The sequence below is a fragment of the Schistocerca piceifrons genome, chromosome 2, assembly GCF_021461385.2.
Source record: "Schistocerca piceifrons isolate TAMUIC-IGC-003096 chromosome 2, iqSchPice1.1, whole genome shotgun sequence".
Classification (NCBI taxonomy): Eukaryota; Metazoa; Arthropoda; class Insecta; order Orthoptera; family Acrididae; genus Schistocerca; species Schistocerca piceifrons.
This window is the reverse complement of record NC_060139.1, coordinates 510057909-510073620: the sequence shown is the minus strand read 5'-3', so window position 1 is coordinate 510073620 and position 15712 is coordinate 510057909. Positions and strand designations below refer to the sequence as shown.

The following is a 15712-nucleotide window of genomic DNA, read 5'->3' as shown; positions in this document are numbered from 1 at the left end:
AGATAGAAACATGCGCATTGTTTTAAAATGAGGCCGCGTTCATTCTCAATACGTCCCAGAGATGGCAGCACCGTACGGCAGATGGAATTTTACCCCCAGCGGTGAGAATGAGAATTGTTTTAAATACTTAAAATGGCGACGTTTTCCTTACTTGAACAGCGTGCAATCATTCGTTTTCTGAATTTGCGTGGTGTGAAACCAATTGAAATTCGTCTACAGTTGAAGGAGACATGTGGTGATGGAGTTATGGATGTGTCGAAAGTGCGTTCGTGGGTGCGACAGTTTAATGAACGCAGAATATCGTGTGACAACAAATCGAAACAACCTCGGGCTCGCACAAGCCGGTCTGACGACATGATCGAGAAAGTGGTGAGAATTGTATTGGGGGATCGCCGAATGACTGTTGAACAGATCGCCTCCAGAGTTGGCATTTCTGTGGGTTCTGTACAGACAATCCTGCATGACGACCTGAAAATGCGAAAAGTGTCATCCAGGTGGGTGCCACGAATGCTGACAGACGACCACATGGCTGCCCGTGTGGCATGTTGCCAAGCAATGTTGACGCGCAACGACAGCATGAATGGGACTTTCTTTTCGTCGGTTGTGGCAATGGATGAGACGTGGATGCCATTTTTCAATCCAGAAACAAAGCGCCAGTCAGCTCAATGGAAGCACACAGATTCACCGCCACCAAAAAAATTTCGGGTAACCGCCAGTGCTGAAAAAATGACGGTGTCCATGTTCTGGGACAGCGAGGGCGTAATCCTTACCCATTTCGTTCCAAAGGGCACTACGGTAACAGGTGCATCCTATGAAAATGTTTTGAAGAACAAATTCCTTCCTGCACTGCAACAAAAACGTCCGGGAAGGGCTGCGCGTGTGCTGTTTCACCAAGACAACGCACCCGCACATCGAGCTAACGTTACGCAATAGTTTCTTCGTGATAACAACTTTGAAGTGATTCCTCATGCTCCCTACTCACCTGACCTGGCTCCTAGTGACTTTTGGCTTTTTCCAACAATGAAAGACACTCTCCGTGGCCGCACATTCACCAGCCGTGCTGCTATTGCCTCAGCGATTTTCCAGTGGTTAAAACAGACTCCTGAAGAAGCCTTCGCCGCTGCCATGGAATCATGGCGTCAGCGTTGTGAAAAATGTGTACGTCTGCAGGGCGATTACGTCGAGAAATAACGCCAGTTTCATCGATTTCGGGTGAGTAGTTAATTAGAAAAAAAATCGGAGGCCTTAGAACTTGAATGCACCTCGTAGCATCAGCACCCTGGACCATACACTATTTTCTCCCTGATAACATCCTCCTGAGTAGTCTCCGTCCAAGATACGAATGTAGCACTATTGTATGTCAAGAATATCTTACACATGAGGATACCTTCATTACTAAGTCACACAATATTGCAAAATGTACTCGGGAAAATAAAACGGTTGTAGTCTCCACATTGCTTACAACAGTTCGCTGTACCAACAGGGTCTCTCATTTCTAATAGGACAATACTGTAGCGTTCAAACCAGTATTTTGGTTGAGAACAGTTTTCATTTGTCCATCAGAGTAACCAAGGCTAAAAAAATCGATTCATAATAATAAATGAGCAACATACCAAGTACTGCGCATCGACTCGTAGTCTGATGTTGTTTGTATTCTCCCTTGTAGCAAAAACTGTCCATATGTCCACAGCCATTAGTTATCAAATGAGTTTCAGTTGCGTTTTACGGAGATCTGTAGTTTAAAGTAATGTCATTGGATTCATTTCCAGAGTAGTAATCCTAGTGGATAGGAGCTAATTACTCTGTAAAAGGACTCAGATTATCCAGTAAATATTCTCAAGAGCAATTTCTGCCAAGTACAATCAGTGAAGGAAATAATTCAGACTGTCATGTCACGAACAGAATTACAACCATATACCGTGCCTCAAAACAACATGAGTAGCCATTGTTGCTCGCAGGGCGACCGCGTGATCTGGAAACACCCAGATTACTATCGAGGAGCATCAGCAACTCTTCTATGCATTGTGAGTCAATCACAAAAGTTCCACTTACATCTCGAAAACGTGCAGCGTGTACACTGTTGTAGAAAAAAGACAAAACAGGAAAGGCAACTGGGATAAAGCTGTGTTTAGCGACGAAATATATTCAGTCTTGACAGCTCTGAATGCCCTTTGTAATACATCTATGGTGTTTGTGGAAGAGTAAATTAATAGTACATATACATGCTGAAAATCACTGACTCCATTTTGTCTAATTCTTGCAACAGTTACACTTTCAGTGTATAAACCCTATTGTCATCTCAGACTCTGAGAGACTTTTGTCACTGTTCAAATACCTGCGTGTTTGTAGGTAACCTTAACACGGATCAGTCGCGAAACTTTTCCTTCCTGTCCGACAAAAGTCGTGTCTGCCTCCAGATGGCTGTGACACTATCTGTGTGGGCCAGCAAATGCCTCACTTGTTCTACCCTCTACGCTAGCTCAGAATATCTTACGGAGGCAGTCTCCTATAAGGGGCAGTTGCGTGAAGACGAGACAGATGGAAAAAAGTAAGTCAACAGTTTATTATTTTAAAAGTAATCGCCGTAACTGTTAATACATTTGTGGCACTTGAGACAAGACGATCAGTGCCTTTATAGAAATCGTTTTCCGTTGTCTCTGGGACCATGATTGTACCCAAGTGTGGACCTGTTTGTCCAAAGCAAATCTGCAGCCACGAATGTCTGTTCAGTGGTCCAAAAATACGTAACGCACAGCAGTACGTGGGAACTTTGCAAAAGTTGAAGCGCACCGTCAAGCATAGGAATGTTGACGAACGGCATCATTCTTCCGCCCGCACACATAATGCAGATGTTGCCTCGGTATCTGCCCATGAGGTTTGCATATTTTTGGGGCCCTGAAGAAAGACATTCATGACTGTTAATTTGTTTTGGACGAAGAGGTGTACGCCTGGATACAATCATGGTTCTGTCGGCGACCGAAAACATTTCCATGAAGTTATTGACCATTTTGTCTCACGGTGGGATAAATATATCAACCCCCTAATGGCGATTACTTTTGAAATTAGAAATAGTTTACCAGTTTACTTACTTTGTTCCACTTGTCTTTCATATGATTCCCCCGTGTACAATAAAATGCCACAGCCTCATTCCTTACCCACGGATTCCATCTCGGATCTTCAGTTGCGCCTTTGATTACGTCCTTACCATAGGAATGTTGAACCTCAGTGACATTTTATCCCACCTTTTATCAGTTACTTGTCCTGTGCCGGATCACAAATATCGACCAAAGTGTGTCTCTGTGCAAAGGGAGCCTGAAGATAATGCAACGAAAGAAACCTCCCAAAATCCATAGCAGATACTGTAGTAACCTACAACATTTTTTGACCACAGGATCAAAGAAAATGAATGAAGCTGGGAACGAGAAGATTTACAACACGTCAAAAGACGGATTTTGTAGATTCCAGGAGAGATGTTGGACAAATAAGCGTAATTCAAGGAATGGTTACAGAAGCTTATTCTATGGGCAAGTTTTTTTTTTTTTTTTAGCGTAGAGAAAACCCGTTAAAATAGAGGAACGAAGGTTGCTAATAAGAAAATCGATTGACAAAGCATCTAAACTTGCCGGTTAAAAATACTCTCAAGAGCTTGTCCAGTGCAGAATGCCAGTGGAGGGAGGAATGAGTCAAATTGCCCCGTGTCTAAGATCGCTGTGTCGTTATAGATTTTCGCAGGACAATGTAGAAAAGCAGAACACTAGTGTCGCCACTCACCCAGTGCACCGAGGCGGTAGTTGAAGGTGACGAGGAGGACTCCGTGCTGCAGCAGGTAGTCGGGGCCATAGGCGTCAGTGTTACCGGAGCCGCGCGCGTAGCCTCCGCCGTGGATCCACACCATCACCGGCAACATGTCGCTTCTACTCTTCGTCGGCAGCTGAAAGTATTCTCCTACGTACAAATACTGAAATAGCAAAGGGGCTCTTTCCTACTCATTCCCAATCACACAGCATAAACTTCGATGCCCATTTGGACGTGGATGCAGGCTGAGGTAAAACAGTCATAAGCCTAGTAAGAAGATGTTTCCGTCTACCAATGCGAGCGATAAGAGCTTACCAAGAGCGAATACTAACATTATTTGCTGCAGACAGGACATGTAGATAGGACCACTGCCAAGGCAATCTGGAAAGTGAAGCCAAGCGCCAACTGTAGTTTGACATGGACCAATGACACGGCTCTTGCAGTTGCATCCCTCTGTATTCCATCTTTCTACTGGATCTGGTGATCACGGAGCGAATCTACTCCCGTAATATTATTTTCTGCTGCTGTTGATAGTATCCTATACTCATTTGGCCAGAAAAACTTCTTTTCTTCCCATTTCACTTCACTGACCACTACTATATTTTCATTGAGCCTTTGGAGTCCTGTTTTTAGATTTTCTGGCTTCCCTATCACTTTCAACCTTCTGACATTCAGCGCTCCGACTAGTAGAACGTTATTCTTTCGCTGGTTATTGAATCTTTTTCTCATAGTCACCTCCGCTTTCGCAATCCTCTCCCGGAGATCCGAATGGGGGACTATTCCGGAATTTTTTGACAATGGAGACATTACCATGATATTTTTTTTTATTTACATGTCGCTGTCCAGTGGATACATGTTATGTGCCTTTAATGCATTCTTCCGACTTTAGGGGCAGTTTCCCACCGGATGAACAAGAGAGATCCCGTAACCACTGTCCGCTCGGCCGCCCCCTGCCATTGGCAGAATATAGGTGACTTCTTATGCCAGAACTATTTGGCCGTCAATGCTGTTTATTAATCAAAATTCAAACGATGACGGGTTTCGAATGCGGGACTGGGGCCGTTTTGACTATAATCAAAGAAATTACCCCTAGGCCACAGGTGCGAGGCACGGAAACTGCAAAGAACAGTTCGATGGTGGCATTTTATTCAGTACTGTGAGAACAACCGACAAGCTACCAGAAACAAATGTACATCTCCGCTCCAGAAAGTCGGCAGCTACATCCGTTAAAGCTGATTGTGTGAGGTTCGTAATATCGCCGTGAAACAACAGCTTAGATAGAGGATGAACACTCACAGATGGGGTAATGGCGTGTAAGACACATTTTTCTCAGTGAGGACGGTAATAGGTGCTACCTATGACTTCGCTCTATGACATGTACTTGTAGAATTCATCATGTAATAAGCCTCACCCCCCCCCCCCCCCACACACACACACAAAGAGAGAGAGAGAGAGATTTATCATTTATTACGAAAACGATCCGCAATTGTGTTTGTTGTGGCGGACCGAGGCTCGAACCCGAATTTCCCGCTTTTAGCGAGAGGTCCCTAGGATCGATCCAAACTTCCGTATGTCACCGAGTCGACAACTTTGGCGGTCCAACATTTCGTGAGTACCGCACAGGGAGAGACGAATACTCTTTCGTCATTTTAGACCGTCGAGGCATGGATACGTCATTAGTGGTAACGTTTTTGTATGTACACAGTGTCTGTATGTATGTAGGATATTGTAGTGTGAAGATATAGTCATGCCTACATGTCTGAAGGAACAGACATTGATCTGACAATTACACCTGTGGCTAATATTAAGAAATCGACACACATTTTACAAATCCGAATTGACTATAACTGTTTGTGACAGATGAAAATTTTTGCATTCATGTCTGAAGCACAATGTAATGTGAAGATATTGACACTGTATAAACACAGACGTTGTAACCATCAATCAAATATTATTTATGTATTATGTACAAACAACCAGATACCTTATCAGGTTCATTGTGGGATTTAACAACATTAATGCTACACCAGCAAATTCATGCATATGTCATTTCTCACTAAAAGTCATACTGCACTCTCAATCGACGTTGGTTAATTTATCTTTGCTTTCCTTTAATTTATTTCAGTTTTCCATGTTATTCTGATGTGTTATTTTACAGTTAGTGTTACATATCGTGCCAGCAACATAACATTCCTTATGCATTACATTTTGGTGATTCTTTCATTGTTTAATTAATTATATACAATGCACAACTAACTTTTGCTTTACAATACATTACATAATTTTATCGTATATTAAGAACTCTATCAAGTGCCCATCGCAAATAGATTTAATTTTCAATGTTTATTAAGTTCATAATTTCATGTGATATATTTGACAACTGACTACTTTCAGAATGCCTGGAAATGAGCATGTGTGACATTTCAGTTGTGATAAATATTGTTTTCACAGCCTAAAGCGGAATGGTTTCATTTAAAAATTTTACGAAGGCTATGTATTTCTCCATCTCTCCTTGTTGGTGTTCCACAAAAGCTTCTTTTTTATATAATAGCCTAATCCCCACATCTGCACCCATTTACATATTTGACACATATGTTACACCAGTCCCCTCCTCCTCCTCCTATTTTTGTCCATCTACACCTCACCTGTCACTCCAACCATCTCCCTTACCTATCTCTCTGTCCTCTCCTTTCGCCCCCCTCTGACCACCTCCTCCTTCCTAACTCTCGCTTTCTCCTCCTGCTCCCTCTCTTAATCCATCTCTTCCCTACCACTCCTCCTCACCATATAGACCTCCTCCTGCATTCTCCCATCTCCTGCTCCAATCTCCCTATCTCCTCCTCCATCCCTGTGTTCCCCCTCTCCCTATCGACCTCCACCTCCTCCTCCCCCCTCACCCCCCCCCCCCCCTCCTGTCACTTTTCCCTGTTCGTATCCTCCTGTCTGTCTCTCTCTCTAGCCATATCCTTCTGCTCCATCACCCTGCACTTCCCTCCTTCCCTCTTATGTTAACCTCGCTACAATCCAGTCATGTGGACACTTACAAATAGCCCCTGCACAACAGGTTGATGGTGCAGGCCAATACTACTCCCATAAAGTACCTTTAATGTGAGGCAGTCTGTTTGAAAACTGTTTCTCATCCCAGACATGTAGGCTCCCCTGCAAAGGTGGTTGATTTGGCAAGCTGATATTGTTCCCTCACAACATGCCTGTCATGTACACAGCCTCTCTGGCAGGGGCTGGGAAAAAGGACCTACTTGCATATCTCCGCTCCTACTGCAGCTCGGAGGCTATAAACGCCACAATGACACACACACACACACACACACACTCACTCACACACACACACACACACACACACATATATATATATATATATATATATATATATATATATATATATATATATATATATATATATAGCATTCTATGGATTGCAGGGTTGTGATGGCTGCTGTATAGTGAAAATAGTGACAAATTGCGCTCTAATATGTAATTTCTCTACATTCATTACTTCTGCATTCTGAATAAATTGAAACGATGCTCGTCGAGTAGTATACTATCCTGACTTTTGGAGACATACATAGTTTCGTTAACAATATATATTTGAAGTACAACTGTGAAAACTTGAACACAAAACTGAGGCTTACAGGTATACATTACCTTTGGAGTGTATACGTTCAGGTAAAGACAATCTTCGTCACCCAGGTATTTGTTTGCGAGGAGACTGAACTGAGGGGCCATATTTCCTTCTCTGGTAGCATCTCTGATACCGGTCCATGGATCACAGGGCTGTGGCGGCTGAAAAGTGAGAACATTTTGAGTCTTTCATAGTGTGATACTAATGCATCTGAAAATAGCATTGTAACATAAACTTTTTACAGCAAATACAGTGATTTCCCCAATCTAAAGAAACATTGCTAAAATAACAGCGTCAAATGTGATGCAACTTGCCGGAAGTCACCTCATAGAAGACAAACGCGGAAACGCAATTGCAGGTGTAGTGTATGACTTAGAACATATATTAAATACACATTAGTCGTAGAAGCAAATAACGCCTATTGTTGCTTTCCAAGCGTAAGTGAAACTCACGTCACAGAGACAATTCGTCCATTGATCTATGTGTAGTCTAAGGCTAACAGTCGCAACCTGCAAGCTGCAAATATTTCTCTGAAGAGCATTAATAGTACTAACAAGTGTGACTGTCATTTCTAATGCCTGGCTTCTTAAGAGATTCTGCATAAAGTACTCGATGATGTTAGCTATCAGACTGTTTCAGTTAGGCAAACTGCAGTTAGGAATGGATTACGCTCCTTTTGCACACTTCGACCAGCAATGATAACGCTCGTCGGAAATCCACATGGTGCTGCCACTAAAATTTTCCGAAAACTACTTGATTGCACGTCTCAACCACAAATATGAATAGCGAAGAGGCTGTATAACTGACAAATTGAGGCGCAACTCACAGAGGCCACCTAGGTGATGAAGTCCCTAGTGTCGTAGAATAAGCTGATCATACAAACACAGAAGGAGAAGTATGTGCCATTGCTGTCCCAATGACTTCGTACTTCACAACTTCGATGAGCAATGAGATTGGGAATGATCCACCTGACCGTATGTATGACTATCCTGTACAGCACATGCGTATGCTGCTTTCGAAGAGATATCTTAATCTGCACATGAACTACTAAGCTTAAACTGGCGTCTGATGATTGTTTTATTCTACGATCTCCCTTTTCACAGAGACGCGCGCCTTTTCCTATAACATTAGCATGACTTTTCCGGACAGATGTAATGTCACTGAAAACCACTCGCGTCTTCTCCTAGGACGTGATGTCACTTCCGGCGTTTGCGACTCAGTAGTAGAGCTGATATCTGTTTCCAGTCTATACACACATTATTTCGCTAGGAAATAAAACGTTCATGTTGAGACTTTTATCGATGAAGTGGATCAGATACTGTAACTGACGTATATTCAGCCCCTCCTGTGATTGTACTACCGCCTCTTACAACTTTAGCATCTAGGAGGTACGTATTGTAAATTTGTATGTAGGTAGTCCTTTAACTTTCCTTTATTTATTTCGTGTTCTTGTGTAAACGAAAAAATTAAAATGCAAAGAAAAATTTTGTACGTGTGTTCTGAAGCTCGTGTCTGATAGGGAACAATCATATATGAAAAAATTTGTAATAGCGGAAGTAACAGATGAAGCAGAATCCGGATAAGGCTGGACTCAAACGTCTCAAGATTGACAGAGGTGATAAGTCTGATTATTACTGGAAAATCATTTGCATTTGTAAGAAGGAGATCTTTTGTTGATAGTAACGAGTGGAAGGTGAAATCTGGAAAAGAGATATCGAAGTGTTATGCAGACACTCTTGCTCGGTACTCGGCTTTGCATGAACGGACGGACGCAACCGCGGAGTCAGTCGGTCAAAAAATTAATGATTTTGATTAATGCAGAATAGTTAAAGGAGTGATGGAAAGTGGTGGATCTTACGAATATCACGGAGGCAATGTGTGAAAACGGACCACGCAGTAATTACATAAAAAGACGGGCAGATTCAGAAGTTTCTAGAACACTATTGCATAGTTCTTGTTCCAGCAACTCACCGAAATTCGATGCAGAAGAGGATTGCGGAAGAACTTAATAAATCTGAAGATATAAGGCAAATAAAAGCCAATAATTACAAGAGAGAAGGCTTTCTTTCAAGATCCAAAGTATAACATGCCGGGAGGTAGACGCTGGTAATACAATGAGCTGTCTAGTACCAAAAGAAATCACATCAAGAGGACACAAACGCACCATGATATCTTCTGGGACTATGCTGAGCCATTTTTATGTTATTCAGGACACAACAGAGACTGCGAAGCTCGCCCGCTCTAAGGACTGTGTTAAGAGCGGAGACACATTTGTCGTTTTCATGTATAAAACTGAAGAATATTTCAATAGTTGGACTGATGAGTGTAAGGGCAAAACCTAAGTCATTATGCGTGAAAATTAATAAACAGATGTCCTCCCATTAAAACATGTAGTAGCCAGTCGTCCATTGTTAAACTCTTGACTGTCTCTACGTTTAAGCAACCCGGCATATACCAGTCCCGCATCCTGCTCCAAAACAGTTTGAAGTTTTAGTGATTATTCTGTCAAACCGCGACGCGTCGGAGCAGCAGGGGAAATTTATTTACCTTTTGGTAATTAATTTTCATATTGACAAGATAGCATCTGTCATCTTTCAATGGCCAGCGATCTCCAAAACAGAAGCAACGCGACGGCGCAAAGATCATTCATCACTGCCACCCGACACAGGGTGAGACACTTGGAAGCTCCAGCAATTTCTACGCAACCATTATCTTCACTTCGCAACGCGTGAAAACAGAATTCTTAACAAATAACAAGCAAACGTTAACAGATATTTAAGAACAGTATTCCTTAGGAAAAGTACTGAACAGAAGTTTATTGCATAACATTATATTGCAGCACACAGCACTTTCGCAGTTACAATTTCCAGCCACATGATATAAACACAACTGCGTGAGACAGGTATCACAGTTATTGTGAACTTTTTTGTGGTGCTCTACAAAATACATTCGGTGGTTGTAAAAGCATACGATCGACGATAATATTGTGAGCTACAATGAGAACAAAGAGAGGACATAACGAGACATATAAAAAAATATAAACGTTATTCTCCAGGAACCAGAAATGTCTTTGTCATTCATTGCATTAAGTACCGCTCTATGTTACGACTACGTAACTTCCACGAAGGTTCTCACTTTCGTACACAATCATTATTTCAGTATTCTGTCATTAATTCTACTGTGAAAATCTTACAAAAAAACTGAAGGCTGGTACATGTGATTAGTGCACATCCCTCCACTTTTTGCGTTTCCTTAACTGCGTCAGACTACAAGTACGTCTGAACACACACTGCACCAAACACTTCAAACGATGGGCCTCCGCAGCCGACAATCCATGCCTGTGCCAATGTTAACACCACGACATCGACAACTACGCCTGATGTTTTGTTTGTGGGACACTCAAATGCGCTGTCATCAGGACACGTACGAAGTCCCAATTTTTACCCAGTCCAAGTTTTACACAATCCAATGCAGCCACTATCAAGAATGATGATGTTGATGAAAACACAAACACCCAGTCCACGGGCAATGGATATCCCAAACCGGCCGGGAATCGAACCCGTGACCCTGAGACCCAAAGGCGGCAGCGGTAGACACTAGATCACGAGCTACGGACGGTAACTCCGCCGGAAATGGGCAGGTGACCAAAAGCCCTGAACACTGGCACAGTGGCGGAGCGATGAACGATCTTGTGAACCCCGATACCTTCTTCATCCTGCCGATGGGCGGGCGTGAATCCGTCGACATCAAGGGGAACAGCTCGTTGACACCTGTACTGCGGGACGGAGAGAAGCTGGCGGTGGCTCCATTACATTCATGTTGGCATCCATGGGTCCAGTGGACCTCTTGCAAAGCTCTATGATGGGCAAGGAGTTCAAAAATGGCTCTGAGCACTATGGGACTTAACATCTATGGTCATCAGTCCCCTAGAACTTAGAACTACTTAAACCTAACTAACCTAAGGACAGCACACAACACCCAGCCATCACGAGGCAGAGAAAATCCCTGACCCCGCCGGGATTCGAACCCGGGAACCCGAGCGTGGGAAGCGAGAACGCTACCGCACGACCACGAGATGCGGGCTGGGCAAGGAGTATTGTCCACTCGTTGCAGACCAAGTACACCCCTTCATGACGATCACGTTTCCCGACAGCAATGGCATTCCCTTAACAAGAAAATGCGCCATTTCACACGTCCAGAAGTGTGATGGAGTGGTTCGAAGAAGATAGTGGCGAGTTTCAATCGATGTGTTGGCCCCCAAGTCACCAGATCTGAATCCGATCTAACAAATATGGTACATGATTGAACGTTGCGCCAGAGCTCATCGCACCCGTCCTAGAAATTTATGGGAATTAGGTGATTTGTGTGTGGAGATGTGGTGCCAACTCCCTCCAGCGACCTACCAAGGCTTCATTTCTTCCATGCCACGACACGTCGCCGCTGTTATCCGTGTAAAAGGTGGCTATAATGGCTGTTAGGTAGTTGAACATAATGTTCTGGCTGATCATAAACCTGGCATCGCAGTCGTTTCCATTGGCAAGGGCGAACATGTCCAGTGCAGAGTAATGGATGCAAAAGAATGTAACTAGATTTTCAATTAATAGGGCAGCTTCAAAGACATTTACCTCAAAACATCTTGTCACAATCGCGGCTTTTTACGTGTTAATATCAGACCTCATGTCATGTAATATAATGCATTGTGTCAAATACAGTAACACCATAGATGATGTCCTGTTGTCTAACATGTCAACCAACATAGCATATGTCATGTGCAGTAAGATGCAACGTGTCATTAAAGTTTAGGAAGCATGCATCTCCACTCTGAGATACTTTCTTAGATAAATACAGCTCCACTCTCGGATACTTGCTACTGTAGATGCATCCCCCTCTAGAAACACCTAAATTTGTGTCTACTTGTTCTTATACTACCCACCATACATAGACAATGGTACACAGACAGTGGGTGCGTTTGGGGAAGTAATAGTTCCTTGGGGGAAAAAGTCAACCCCCCCCCCCCCACACAGATATGGAAAAATTATTTTAGCGTCTCTCCGGGAACAAATCAATCCCCAGAAATTTTATCCCCCCAGAAAAACTTTTTTAGCAACTACATGTAAGATCTTCGGCACAATGATATTATACTCGTATATTGTTTGCTATAGTTGAAGAAGCTTCCGGATTTTAGACACAGGAGCATTTATCCTACAAACAACATGCAGGTATGCGAACACTCTGCAGCTAATAAAGCTCACTGCGTTGGGTAAATAGGGTTAACTCGCAAAAACTGACGTAGGTGTCAAGATGTTTTGATTTAAATATCTACGAAGCTTCCAGATAAGTCGAAAAGCTAGTTCTCTCTGGCCAGGGCAAATTTGCCTTTTCTACTATGACAGGAGCATTTTCATTCTGGTTCCCAAGTGTAACTCTACCATGATGCTGACACTACACCGTCACAGCTTGGCAACCGATGTAAATTTTTGTTGACGCGGATGACGATTTATCTGATATAGGTTCTTTTTTTGTCTTTCGAGCCATGCTGCCTTTCTATGGACATAGTCATTCTGGTTCCTTTACGGATACGTGGCTGGTATGGTTGAACCTGTCTTCTCATGGCACACAAGCCTCCGCACCATGTCTAGGTCGCCTGTGGGAAGTTTTTTGTTTTATCTTGGATTTCTTAAATTTTCTCATATTTTCTATACTTTTTATTTTATTTTGTTTTGTTTTTTAATTTTGTTTTTTTATTTTTTATTTTATTGTTACAGACATTTTATTCATATATGCATGAGACTGTATACGTAAATTCTGTGAGAGATAATTACAACCATTTAATACAGTGCACAAAACAACAGCAAAGATAAATATGATACCGAACGAAATATTAAATACAGTGTGAAGTTTGTGTTAATAATGTATTTAAGTAGTTCATATTACGTAAGATACGACCATATTACACTCATAAACTTAGGATGTGAACAAGAATGTAGAATGGTTGCACATATAAAATCGAGGTCAAAAGGTTCATGTGAATTAGTAGCTCTGAAACTTAAGAAACTGCGCGAATCTCTCTGTGCCCACATACTGCTGTTAAAAAAGTTTACTTGTCAAATGATGTCTCGAGGGCAAAAGGCATTCGCCTGATTTAACAGCAGCACTAGATTGTGGATCATTGTGCTTCTTAAAAGTTGTAGCCGAGTAACCCATGTGCCGAACCACACGATGAAATAGTACGAAATATTACACGGACGAAGATACAATCGGCCATTATAAAATGTGAAAGTATCTATAGAATGCATCCTGAACTGCGGACAACAATGCGCCGGGGTACGCCGGCTCTTCGACATCCAATTATTTGGCGACCAGCAGGAAGAAGCATCCTAAGACACTAAGAAGAACCAACTGACAGTTAAATAACTTGACTAATTGACAATCCACTTCAGCATTTTATTAGTTGAGGATTTAACCCGTTGACTAATTAACTGCTGGACCAAAATATTCCAAACTTATTGGAGCCCTACGGATCTGTGGGTAAATCTCACTTACCTATCAGCTCAGCGAACATAGCGTTTCAAAATATTCGAAAATTTCTCGAATGATCTTGTAAATGAAATGTTGTACTGAACCAAATGAAGAAAGAAGCTTGCTGTGTAAAGAATTGTATACTGCATGAACGGTAAACGATTCGCGCAACAAATAGTAATCTACTGAATCTTGTTATTATATCTTATCTTAAAATTCTTTTTTTAAAATATTAATACGCTTTGGCATCACCCACACAGCCAGCCTCGGACCATAAAAAACAACAGCCATATAAACTGAACATAAGTAAGCGATCTAAATAAATTAACATATTTAATATATTATAAAGTAATAAACATTCTGTATTTCTATATTCTTACTTTATCGTGTGTTATAAAATCGTATAGATGTGTGGCTAAACTGAATTTAATGTTTGTAGGCAAGACATTTACGAAAGTCACCCGAAGCTGTAATAGTTTCATAGTTTCTTGAAGCCTTGTGTGGCAGCCGAAGAAAATGTGGTTAGCAACTTTCTCACTGCAGCATTCACACTAAGAAGATGTGACCACGTTGAGGCGGTAGAGATATTGCGAGAATCTCCCGTGCCATTTTTATATAAAGTTTCTGTTTTATCTGCAGTTGTGGTAACAAGTGTGTGATGGAAGATTAGGTACCACTGCGGCATAGTGTCGCTCTTTAATTTCTTATGACCGTTGGAGGATTTCATACCACCGGGACCTGATTACAGCGCTTTTTTATCAGGAATATCGTCGGGTGGCACTTTAGCACATCTCATTGAAGCAGTGTGTACAGCTTCCATGGCCAAAGAATCTTCCTTTCCATTTCACTCTACTTCGCTGTTTTGTTTCACCCATAACATGCCGCACGTGTGATTTAAGCGAGAAAGCTCCGGCACTGCTTCTATAAGCTGATACACGCGTACTAGATAATTTTTGGTGTTGTTGACGTCTTAGCATTTCAGCAGCGTCAGTGATGAGCGCGAGTCTGATTAAGTGTACTGTATCTTCTTGCATTTCTCTTGCGTATTTAAATCCCTATAAAATCGCTGTGACTTTCGCAAGTGATTACAGACTTCAACTACCGTGAGCTTGAATTTGCCTCTTCGATTAGTCTTGCCGTCTATGAATGCACTTCCTGCCCCGTTATTTTGTTTGGAACTAGCTGTGTAATTTGTTTTTACTCATCCGTTCCAAAGTCGTACACAGATACGATAGAGAAGCGTTGGGCCTGTATGACGGAGAGCGTTCATGCGCCTTCCTCATTCAACATGTTTCTGGGATATAGATCAGGTTGGTCCATATTCTGTTTAAGATGTTCAACAGATGAATTGATGTCTTTTCCGGAATATGTTGAATCGTAGAATAATGAAAGTTATCCGGTCCAGGGGCCGTATTCTTGCTGGTGCTCCAGTGAAGTCCGACAGGCAGAAATTACCTTTTAAGGGGAATTTCATCTGATTGTCTGCCATTAGATCGTTGTTTTCCTGCTCAGCAGCGTGTGGGGTCTAGATCCATTAATTGTTTTCTAAAAGACTTTTGATATTTCCAGATTTTTCGCGTTGCTGTATTAATTCGTCTTATCTTCTTAATCTTATTCCAAACAATAGCCACGGAGCATCAAGTAGATAGGGTAGTGCATAAATTCCGCCCGCTTTCCCTCTTAGTTTTTGTATAGTCACTTTGACCTTGCCCGGATCCGATTAAAATCACGAAAATTTTCTTCCGTGACGCTTGTCGC

At 42.1% G+C, this 15712-nt stretch overlaps 1 protein-coding gene across 2 annotated transcripts in view; it reads right to left on the bottom strand.

Annotated features, from left to right (window-relative positions):
• The window catches only part of LOC124777077 (putative inactive carboxylesterase 4), a 70418-nt gene that overhangs the window by 35210 nt on the left and 19496 nt on the right, over positions 1–15712 (bottom strand). For both annotated transcript variants that reach the window (XM_047252353.1, XM_047252354.1), the window contains exons 2-3: positions 7459–7596; positions 3772–3931 (exon numbers count right to left, since the gene is read on the bottom strand). In XM_047252353.1, the coding sequence (XP_047108309.1) occupies positions 3772–3931; positions 7459–7596 (298 nt within the window). The remainder of the gene's footprint in view (positions 1–3771; positions 3932–7458; positions 7597–15712) is intronic.